Consider the following 12,180-nt stretch of genomic DNA (forward strand, 5'->3'; position numbering starts at 1 on the left):
AGTCCAGGTAATCAATGAAAAAAAAATTTATTACCAGATATTATAATAATAGGATTAAATTGCATACTTCAGTTCAGATTTGTTGACTGGTATTTCCGGTGTGACGTGATCGCAGTGATCAGCTGATAATGTTTTCTGAGATGGGGGAAAACATTGTGTCATTGGAAAACTTGAGTTTATTAACAATGTTAGTAAATTTTGGGAGCCATGCTTTACCGTGCTCTATAACCGAGTTAGCGCTATATCGAAGAGCGCAATAATGAGGGACCCCTGTAACCCAATTAAAATAGAAACCCTAGAGTAAAAACTCAATTGCTCAAAAAGTTATCTGAAGCCCTGGTGTGAGACACTGGATTCTGTAGCAGCATCCCATGCTTGTTGTCGGGGCGGGCTGATGTGAATGGAGGGGTTGCAAATGAATGACTTGGATGGTTTTGTGCCATCATGATTTCAACCACTGGCCTAGAACTGACAACTAGTATAACTAGCGGGCCACACTGCTGCAGCAGGTGTATTGGAGTAAAACTGCTGGCACTCACTTTGACGCAGACACAAGGTTATTGGGGGTTTTCCAAATAGTGCTGTGTTTTCATTTTGCAGTCTGAATAGCTACACTGAGAAGTTAATGAAATTATGATGAAATCAAGTAAACTGAGAAACTTGGCATGTGCCATCCTTGTCATGGTGATGAAACGCCTCATTTGCAGGTTGTCTTAGCGGTCTGATTGCCAAGTAGGTCTAGCTTCTGAAATAGTCTGTATTTGAACAACTGAATGAATGCACATTTCACTGATGTTTCAGATCGAGCGTGATATACGCAGTGACACAAGTGATATGGACGATATTTCATTCAGCGAGAGTGACGAAGAATGTTCCAACAATACTCCAAGCAAACCAGTGATGAACGGCGTGACAATACCCCGTCTGATACGAAACCATGACAGCTAGGTGAAGTGTGCCACTCTTACCTCAGGGGAGCATGCCAGTCCTGGAGAGGCTGCGACGCTCTGTCCACCGCCTGCACAGTCTAGACTTCACCTCTTTGTCGTTATGTGACTCATGCTACTAGCACACCAATGACAGCACCATAGAGTGTTCAAGTTGTTTACCTTGAATGCATATATATATGCTTCAGACTTATGTAGTGCCATTGTAATCAGAACTTGACATGTACTGTTAAGAATGGGCCTGCCTGGTAGTTTTCATGGATCATCATGAAGTTAAGGTTTATGCATGTTTGTTCTTAAATATTTATCATATTTAAGATGATTTTGTTTGAAAAAAGAAAATGAGGAAAAAAGTCAAGATTGTGGCTGTAGTGTCAGCTAACGTTCCATCTATATAATTTCTACATTGAACTCAGGTTCAAATTCTGATTGAACAAGCTGACGAATTTAGTATTTTATGTGACCAATATTATGTCAAGTCTCCAGGTTAAGTCTCCTCCTAAACATAACCACAAATACTCTGTTGCTTGTTCTGCTTATGTGTTGAATGCACTGCCGAGGACTATTGACCCTTTGACATGTTGGGATTAGTGACACACTGTCACAGTGTTGGATGTCTCATGTTTGGCATATCTTGTACTGAAGACAACTGTGCAATAGATCGCACCATCAAGGAACTGGACTTCTAGTTTGTTGCAGTAGATCATGTTAAAAGCTTTGCTTTCCTGTCTGCAAAATATAGTAATGGAGTTTTTCATTTCAATTCTGATTGATTGATCGTGTTGTGCAGACCATAGATTGTAATAGGGCTATGACTGCTTTGTGGAACATGGCCCTGGTTTGCGGGGGTGCGTGTCACATGATATGTATGCACAGCAGCAGCAATATTTCTCTCAGTCCAAATGATTTCTGAAATGTGAATAGGGGAGGTAACTCTATTGTATTCAAGGGCCTTGGAGCTAGCTTTGGTTGTTTCGTATCAATCTCAGTTGTCAGACTTTGAAACCCCCAATATCTGTGGACATATTTCTCTATGATGTCTGATGCCATGTATAACTAAGGGAAAGTCTGTTTTAATTGTATTACAGTGATACGGTTTGATTATGAGGATGTGGTCCCTCTTGAAGATATCCTGCATACAGAAACAAGAGAGATCGAGGAACCACATTTCATTTTTAACAAAGAGTATAAACCACTACCAGAAAAAAATGTTATTATGTGAAAATTATGTCAACCATCTTCAAGGCAGCTTTTTACTTGGTTTCATTAAACGAGATTTTGAGAGAGGGACCACATTTGAATTGAAAATAAAGGCAAAAAAGTTGTAAAATATTATTTCCATATGCCGATTGAAAATGTTTAGCTATTTGTTCATTGAAGTCTGACTTTCACATATTTTAGTCATATGCTGTTGAAATCATGCATTTAAAAAAGTTACAAGAAAATAGTAAATTATGCCAAGAATGAGTATAACCTTTCCCTTTGACATCAATAGGTCAAGCACAAGTCAATGTAAAGATGTAGTCATGGGAAAGTAATCCTTACATTTTTAATTATACATAATCCTGTTCATGAAGTTTGTTCACAAGTATGTCCAGGTTTTGGTGTATTCAAATGTATTCACTCTGATTAGTTAGATATTTGGAGAATAGAGTTAGCTCCCCTGGCCACAGCCGGTACCAACAAGAATTTTGGACAGATATATAAAGTGCATGAGCCAATCCTGGTGTTTCCGGACAGGAATCCTGATCACTGCCTGCACATGCTGAGCTGGTTAACTGCATGTAACAGTGTGTACACCTGATTATTAATTTGATAAACATATATCAATCAAATTTTCAGTCAATTTATCTCTGCAGAATGGTATTTGACTTGTTCCCCAGTGGGCCAGTATATGGTGTTATGTGGAGATGTGGGGGCTCATGCGGCCCTAGATGTACTCTGGGAAGGGGTGTAGGGGGAGTCTATTGCACTGCAATAGAAGCTTATTGATTTGTGTCTGTGTAATCTCTGATGCTTTGTAACATGTAATATACAGTGTGACTATGATGATGATGACCCACGTCTATAATGCTACATAATGTTCCCTTTATACTTAAATTTATTTAAATACTTTTCAGATTTATGTTGAACCAACATGATTATTTTAGATCTGGAAAACACAGTTTTTACTCCTCAAATGTTTTCTATGTCATTACCAGGTAGTCATATTGTTATACAAGTATTGTATTTGTCATATGACATCCTAGTTTTGGAATACTAATGGGCTACTGCTTCCAATTACTGTTGCTTGGAATTGTACCCTTCAACGACTCTTCTCCTTGAGAAGCACAGGCATGTTTGTATGGTGTGTCTGTGTGTTTGTATGGTGTGTCTGTGTTTGTATGGCGTGTCTGCGTGTTTGTATGGTGTGTCTGTATGTTTGTATGGTGTGTGCATGTTTGTATGGTGTGTTTGTATAGTGTGTCTGTGTTTGTATGGTGTGTCTGTGTTTGTATGGTGTGTCTGTATGTTTGTATGGTGTGTCTGTGTGTTTGTATGGTGTGTCTGTGTTTGTATGGTGTGTCTGTGTTTGTATGGTGTGTCTGTATTTGTATGGTGTGTCTGTGTTTGTATGGTGTGTCTGTGTTTGTATGGTGTGTCTGTGTGTTTGTATAGTGTGTCTGTGTTTGTATGGTGTGTCTGTGTTTGTATGGTGTGTCTGTGTGTTTGTATGGTGTGTCTGTGTTTGTATAGTGTGTCTGTGTTTGTATGGTGTGTCTGTGTTTGTATGGTGTGTCTGTGTGTTTGTATGGTGTGTCTGTGTTTGTATAGTGTGTCTGTGTTTGTATGGTGTGTCTGTGTTTGTATGGTATGTCTGTGTGTTTGTATAGTGTGTCTGTGTTTGTATAGTGTGTGTGTGTTTGTATGGTGTGTCTGTGTTTGTATGGTGTGTCTGTGTGTTTGTATAGTGTGTCTGTGTGTTTGTATGGTGTGTCTGTGTTTGTATAGTGTGTCTGTGTGTTTTTGTATTGTGTGTCTGTATGTTTCTGTCATGCTACATGTTTGTACACTGCTGGAGAGATGACTGTCATGTGCCTGACTTAGTGTAATGTGTCAAAGATGTGACATTCCTCATATTACCAAACATTTAAGTAGTGTTGTCAGACCAGGCAGTAGATAAATTTGTATAACATGCATGAGTAGCAACTTTACCTATGCTATTGTGAATCATCCGATACTTTCGTTGAAGATACTCCATTCTAACTTTTGCCTCAATGCATATGTGACAACCTATGGGCAATCTACTTTTACAAAATGAAATTGTTGTATTATGCTACAGTGTTGCAAGACTGAACACTATGAACATCTGTATTATATTGTTGTATGGTACTATTGTGCTAGTGTTGCAAGAGTGAACACTATGAACATCTGTATGATATTGTTGTATGGTACTATTGTGCTACAGTGTTGCAAGAGTGAACACTATGAACATCTGTATGATATTGTTGTATGGTACTATTGTGCTAGAGTGTTGCAAGACTAAACGCTTTGAACATCTGTATGATATTGTTGTATGGTACTATTGTGCTACAGTGTTGCAAGACTGAACACTATATGAACATCTGTATGATACCTGTTTTTTCTACAGTGATGTAATTGATAGTGTTATGATTTGCTTTTGTACAAGTTGTTTTGTCCAAGGCAATGAGATAGGTTTTTGTGCGGTACATTAGTCAATTTATTCTGCTTTATTTATTACTAAAATCTTTTGACATACTTTGTGGGAAGAAGAAAAAGGAAATTGTAGGTTGAGCAATCCCTAACTAGAGATCCAGGAATAAGGAAAAAACCTATGCTTTATCATGTATGGGATGTGTTTGTAAATTGATGTTAGCATCGTTAAAGTTTGGTTGGTAATGTATTCCTATGATATTTGTTATAAGCACAGTTCATGATCGTGATTGACAGGTGATGCAATATCTACACGTTGTCAGCCTCCCTGCTAACTCCCAACTAGCACTATTATAAGTCTGCAGGTTCACTGTTTTAATTCAATGTATTGTCTGATATGGATATCACTGTAAAGTGTTCTTCTGCTGTACGTAAATTATCAACCATATTTCATAAAAGTTTTTTTGGGCCAAACATTCCAGAACTCAAAAGAATAGGGAACGTTTGGCAACTCTTTATTTAGTGGAAACCATGTACAGATGCTTGAAAATAATATGTCAGTAATGTGATGCCAGATTTTACTCCGCAATATATGGGCCTGCCGCATTTTGACTATTGTCTGATGGGAGTTTCTGGTGCTGCTTCCCTGTGGAAGATGAAATATGGCTTCACACATGATAAGGAGCTTGTCTTTTCTTTGCTATATGTGATGTATTCAAGCTGAATGTACATGGCTATCTTCTAGATTCACAGATTTCTACTCCAGGTAGATATGACAGTTTGTGGGAAACCGCATATACTACAGTTTCAGAATGTTCATGTTGCAACAGTTGCCACCACGCTTTCCTCTGCCTTAGCTGTGGATGACTGATGAGGATGTGCGGATCTCTTGACTCTCTCCTGCACAGATGTATAGACAGCTGTGTCACAGGAGGCAGCAACACATGAGGCTGTTGTAGTGGGGAAAGAGGGTCAGATCAAAATGGGGACATCTCAGAAAGTCAGGTTTTGAACAATTATCCCGTGATGAGCAGTACACCTGTGTATGGACGTTGAGTGTGTGTGTCTGGATGTAGAGTCCATTTTTCCAAGACAATACACCTGTGTCCAGACATAGGGTATGTCTGTGTATGGACGTTGAGTACACCTGTGTATGGACGTTGAGTGTGTCTGTCTGGATGTTGAGTGTGTATGTCTGGATGTTGAGTGTGTCTGTCTGGATGTAGAGTGTATCTGTCTGGATGTAGAGCGTGTATGTCTGGATGTAGAGTGTATCTGTCTGGACGTTGAGTGTGTATGTCTGGATGTAGAGTGTGTATGTCTGAATGTAGAGTGTATCTGTCTGGACGTTGAGTGTATCTGTCTGGATTTTGAGTGTGTATGTCTGGATGTAGAGTGTGTATGTCTGGATGTAGTGTGTATGTCTGGACGTTGAGTGTATCTGTCTGGACGTTGAGTGTGTGTGTCTGGATGTAGAGTGTGTATGTCTGGATGTAGAGTGTATCTGTCTGGACGTTGAGTGTCTGTGTCTGGATGTAGAGTGTGTATGTCTGGATGTAGAGTGTATCTGTCTGGACGTTGAGTGTCTGTGTCTGGATGTAGAGTGTGTATGTCTGGATGTAGAGTGTATCTGTCTGGACGTTGAGTGTCTGTGTCTGGATGTAGAGTGTGTATGTCTGGACGTTGAGTGTATGTGTCTGGACGTTGAGTGTGTATGTCTGGATGTAGAGTGTATCTGTCTGGACGTTGAGTGTGTATGTCTTGATGTAGAGTGTATCTGTCTGGACGTTGAGTGTGTGTGTCTGGATGTAGAGTGTGTATGTCTGGACGTTGATTGTGTCTGTCTGGACGTTGAGTATGTATGTCTGGATGTAGAGTGTGTATGTCTGGATGTAGAGTGTATCTGTCTGGACGTTGAGTGTGTGTGTCTGGATGTAGAGTGTGTATGTTTGGACGTTGAGTGTGTGTGTCTGGACGTTGAGTGTGTCTGTCTGGACATTGGGTGTGTATGTCTGGACGTTGAGTGTGTATGTCTGGATGTAGAGTGTATCTGTCTGGACGTTGAGTGTGTATGTCTGGATGTAGAGTGCATGTGTCAAGACAATACACCTGTGTCCAGACTTAGAGTATGTCTGTGTATGGACGTTGAGTACACCTGTGTATGGATGTTGTGTGTGTGTGCCTGGTTGTTGAGAGCATGTGTCAAGACAATACACCTGTGTATGGACATTGAGTACACCTGTGTATGGACGTTGAGTGTGTGTGTCTGGATATAGAGCGCATATGTCAAGACGAATATACCTGTGTCCGGACATGGAGTACACCTGTGTATGGACGTTGAGTGCATGTGTCCAGACAGAGTACAACTGTTGTCAGTGTAAATAGCTATTTATGTTATCATGAAATGCTTTACTGTAATTGCAACATATCAAATTGGGTTACTGAATGATTCATGCAAATGTATTCTCATATAAGAAAAAATGGTACACTATCCAGGGCAATTGAACCAGGAAACGTGAAACAATTTAGGTGATATCAGGGCCTGAATGGAAAGTTGAGAAAACCAACAAAGTGTATTCCAAAGTAAGGAAGTGTGTTTGCTGGTATATAGGGAGTGAGCCCTGTGGCACAAGACCTTGTTATGGGTGGGGCTGTAACCATAGTAGCGTCAGCATATCATACATGAAAACTCCACACTTTTCAACATCAAAGGAAACAAAGCCTAATGAAGTTGATTACTGAAACACTGGCTTAATGTCTCTAGTAGTATCCCACAATTATATCCCTGCCATTTTACATGTCACCTTGATATATACTTTTATTGTGGCACAGAATATCACAGCGCACTGAATGTTCAATACGTCTTTACATCCCCTCTCCAGTGGGCTCTACCTGGGTGCCATTGACACTGTTCCTCCACACCCATGCCTTAGTTAGACTAACCTTAGAATTACTTTAAGTTGGATCAATGGTTGGAAGTTGTTAGTTATCCAGTATATGGTACTGTAGTTGCCATGTCCAAGATTGCAATTAGTTGATTTGTCCTGTTTTGGGTTGCCTTTTACAGGAGGACAAACACTAGACTTTAACATCAATTGAATGACTTTATACTATGTCTAACTCAGTGATGGGCTGGTCCCTTCTTGTACATTCGGTGGTCCCGAAGATTGTGACTGGTTGAAAAACCTGTTCTCGAGCTGGATGGCACTTTTAGCATGGCTGTCACTGCACAACCCAAAACAGGTGCTTCGAGTGAATTGAGTTTCAAATTGTCAGTATATATTCAATGCCTTAGTAAGTGATGGCAGATAATTGTACTGTGGGGCATCATGCCTTCTTCGCAGAAGGCTAGCTTGAGGTGTAAAAGCAGTTTGTGCCTCCCCTAGCCACTGTGTTGGTTCTGCTTCCCAACATACACTGTACACATTGCCAGTTATAGTTAGAAATAGACTTGAGGAACATACTTTGTTCCAGTGATTGTCATGTGACACGGAGACCAACCATCAGACGATGTGACGTGAGGTGAAATGGAGGTGAATGTCGTGTACAAGGTTTTTGCAAGATTATTGAATACTCCACTCAGGCAGTATACTGACTGCAAGCAGACCAATCCTTGTTTTAGTCCCTTAATGCCAAGTGCCAGGTAGGGTAACAACAAGTACCATCTTTTAACAACTTTTGGCAGGAATCAAACCCTGGACCTTCTAATCTCTACCACGTTTTTAATACCATACATCTGCCTCTCAAAACTTTACAGCTGTGCAGATATATTTAATGCTACATGAATAATGAGTTTTTACGAGGGGTGTTCATTAAAGATTTCCCCTGACCCACTTCCGATGGACTTAGTGGAATGAAACTTGGCATAGGAATTAGTCTTTCTCCATATAGGAACCACCAAGAGTTACACACTTCGCCCATCGTTTTATGCAACTATGGAGACCTCGCTTGTAAAAGCCTTCATTTTGCGTCTCAAACCAGGACTTGACTTCAGAAATCAGTGTTTCATCATCTGTGAAATGTTTTCCCTTCAAAAATGACTTCATGTTTGGAAAGAGGTGGAAGTCAGATGGTGCAAGGTCAGGAGAGTAAGGAGGATGTGGAAGGATTTCATAGCCACAGGACCGTGCTTCTGTCTGGGCAACATGAGAGTTGTGTACTGGAGCATTGTCTTGCAGGAGACGGACACCCTTGGTCAGCATGCCACGCCTCTTAAGCTTGATAGCGTCCCGCAATTTCCGCAGCAGTGAAGCATAATAAGCTCCTGTAATTGTGGTACCCTTTGCCAAGAAATCCATCATCACTACTCCGTGCTGGTCCCAAAACACCATGAGCATGACCTTGCCTGCAGAGGGTTGGACACGTGCCTTCTTTGGGGCTGGTGACTCCACATGCTTCCATTGCATCGACTGAACTTTAGTCTCAGGATCATAGTGATGGATCCATGTTTCATACTGTGTGATAAGTCTGTCAAAAAAGTTTGCCTGGGTTTTTTTGGCACATGTCCAAAAGATCCTTTGAGCAATTGACTCGTTCCTGTTTTGGGAAAGGTGTGAGCAACCTGGGAATCCATCATGAAGACACCTTATGCATGTTCAAATTGTCATGGATGATTTTTTTCCACAGACCCTACACTGATCTTGACATCTTGTGCTAACTGGCGAACAGTTATACATCGGTCTGCCAAACTGGCGGTCTCCACTTGATGGATAGTGTCCTCATCAATGGCTGAATGGGGGCGACCAGGAATGGCACCTGTTTCCACAGATGCCCGACCACACTTGAACTGCCGATGCCAGTGTTTAACAACGTCATATGATGGGACATCTTCCCCATAAGTTGCTTTCATTTCATCGAAAATTTCTTTTGGTGTGCGACCTTTCAAATATAAAAACCCAATCACTGCTCGGTATTCTACTGGCTCCATTGTCACACCCTACTCAATCATAACACCTGTAAAAGTGGTAAGATGAATAGTTCGTTGCTGCAAATTCAGACATAACCCATAGATACATGTGTCATTACACATGTGAAATTTTAACCAAATATGATAACCCTAAGTGGTTTAGGGGAAATCTTTAATGAACACCCCTCGTACAATGTTTGATAATGTGAGAAAGCACCAACTAAGCTCATGTTCATGTCTTGGGAAATGCTGATATATGTTTATATGTATGTTCCTTTTGCATGAATGTGACACTCAAGTATATAGGTAGTAAGGTCATGACATTGTCTATTGTTCAATTACTGGTGGTTTTACCAGAGCAAATATATCTTCTAAGCATATCCAAATATATGCCTTTTTGATTTTAGTACTTCTACCCTTCATTTGTCTTTTGACAACTCCAGCATAATACATGTTGTAGTGTACCTCCCATCCTACTGGTCCTGAGCTGAGACAACTATGCACAACATGGTTAGCGATGAAGCACAGGGCACTGGAGGAGGTTGCCCCTCCACCCAACCTTCAGCTCTCACCATCATCCACATCACCTTCAGTAATTCAAAGTCAAGAGAACATTCTCATGATGAAACAATTAAAACATTTTGGATGTTATGGTTTCTGAAAGATGAATTTCCTTGGTTGTGAGTTCTAGGATTTGTAGATGGTTTTATCAGTTAAATAGTAACTCATTTCAGTGTTCCACTGTAATTTCAATTTGACCTTGGACTAAATACTTGACTGAATTGCTGAAAGTTGTGGGCGGTGAGCCGCAGTGCACGAGGGATCCTACTTTTCCTTGGAGCTCAATGGAGAATTAGTTTTATAGTGTTAAAGGCAAATGATTTTGTGATATAATTTGATTTTACTGAATCTGTTATGTTTATGATTGTTGACAGAAATTAAATATGCTTGTGAATGTAGTATAATTTATCAAGATTATTTTCTTTTATACTTTTTATTGCATTATTTACTTGGGTTTATATTTAGAAGTGTTTTGTAAGTGAATTGTATGGCTTCCACCTTGTTTTTGAGCGCTTGTGATGACCAAATTATGATTTATTTCTACACTTTCTGCACGGGTATTTCATCACAGCACATCCTATCATCACTAAAGTAATTACAGTGGAGGATGGAGTGGACTAGCATTACAAGGTTTCCTTTGTCTATTGCATGATTGGTGTATTGTAAAAATGAAATATGAAACAATTTTACCTGTATATTTCCCTGTGTTCAAAAAATTCACAAATATACAGAAGTTGTCCCTGATTGTCATTTATTAATTACAATGTGTCCCAATCCATCTGGTTGGCTGTTGTAATCTTTGTAGAAATCCTCCAAGATGATGTTTCCTTATGCTTTTATGTCATAGGATTCTGTCTTATATATTCCACCAGGGCTATCATAACCCTCCTGTAGCTGTAGGGTACAAGGCTATCATTGCCTTGTAGCTGTAGGGTATAAGGCTATCATAACCCTCCTGTAGCTGTAGGGTACAAGGCTATCATAACCCTGTAGCTGTAGGGTACATGGCTATCATTGCCTTGTAGCTGTAGGGTACAAGGCTATCATAACCCTCCTGTAGCTGTAGGGTACAAGGCTATCATAGCTCTGTAGCTGTAGGGTACAAGGCTATCATTGCCTTGTAGCTGTAGGGTACAAGGCTATCATAACCCTCCTGTAGCTGTAGGGTACAAGGCTATCATAGCTCTGTAGCTGTAGGGTACAAGGCTATCATTGCCTTGTAGCTGTAGGGTACAAGGCTATCATAACCCTCCTGTAGCTGTAGGGTACAAGGCTATCATAGCTCTGTAGCTGTAGGGTACAAGGCTATCATTGCCTTGTAGCTGTAGGGTACAAGGCTATCATAACCCTGTAGCTGTAGGGTACAATGCTATCATAACTCTTGCTGTAGGGTAAAAGGCTATCATAACCCTCCTGTAGCTGTAGGGTACAAGGCTATCATTGCCTTGTAGCTGTAGGATACAAGGCTATCATAACCCTCCTGTAGCTGTAGGGTACAAGGCTATCATAACCCTGTAGCTGTAGGGTACAAGGCTATCATTGCCTAGTAGCTGTAGGGTACAAGACTATCATTGCCTTGTAGCTGTAGGGTACAAGGCTATAATTGCCCTGTAGCTGTAGGGTACAAGGCTATCATAACCCTGTAGCTGTAGGGTACAAGGCTATCATTGCCTAGTAGCTGTAGGGTACAAGGCTATCATTACCTTGTAGCTGTAGGGTACAAGGCTATCATAGCTCTGTAGCTGTAGGGTACAAGGCTATCATAGCCCTGTAGCTGTAGGGTACAAGGCTATCATAGCTCTGTAGCTGTAGGGTACAAGGCTATCATAACCATGTAACTGTAGGGTACATGGCTATCATAGCCCGTATCTGTATGGTACCATGGACTAGGATGTAGAATTGCTTCTGCGTGACTTCATGGTATCGCGGAGAGCTGATGGTCTGACTCACCCCACAATTGTTTAACTGTTCTATGTATTGTATGTGCGGAAACCCTGGTCAAGGGGGACCTTTTGTAATTCTTACACTTTTGTATCTATCGCATTGCAATAAACATGGTCAACTTTGACAGACTCATTTTTTTCAATCACATCTTATTTAGAGCAACAATAG

General features: G+C 40.6%; 1 protein-coding gene across 1 annotated transcript in view; it reads left to right on the forward strand.

The window, feature by feature from the left end:
- Window positions 1-12,120, forward strand: part of LOC139473403 (ceramide synthase 2-like) — a 53,430-nt gene extending 41,310 nt beyond the window's left edge. The window contains exon 10 of the mRNA XM_071255973.1: window positions 802-12,120. Within this exon, the coding sequence (XP_071112074.1) occupies window positions 802-948 (147 nt within the window). The 3' untranslated portion in view covers window positions 949-12,120. The remainder of the gene's footprint in view (window positions 1-801) is intronic.
- The last annotated feature ends 60 nt before the right edge of the window (window positions 12,121-12,180 follow it).

Source organism: Haliotis cracherodii, unplaced genomic scaffold (assembly GCF_022045235.1).
Source record: "Haliotis cracherodii isolate W230 unplaced genomic scaffold, xgHalCrac1.p SCAF_28, whole genome shotgun sequence".
NCBI lineage: Eukaryota > Metazoa > Mollusca > Gastropoda > Lepetellida > Haliotidae > Haliotis > Haliotis cracherodii.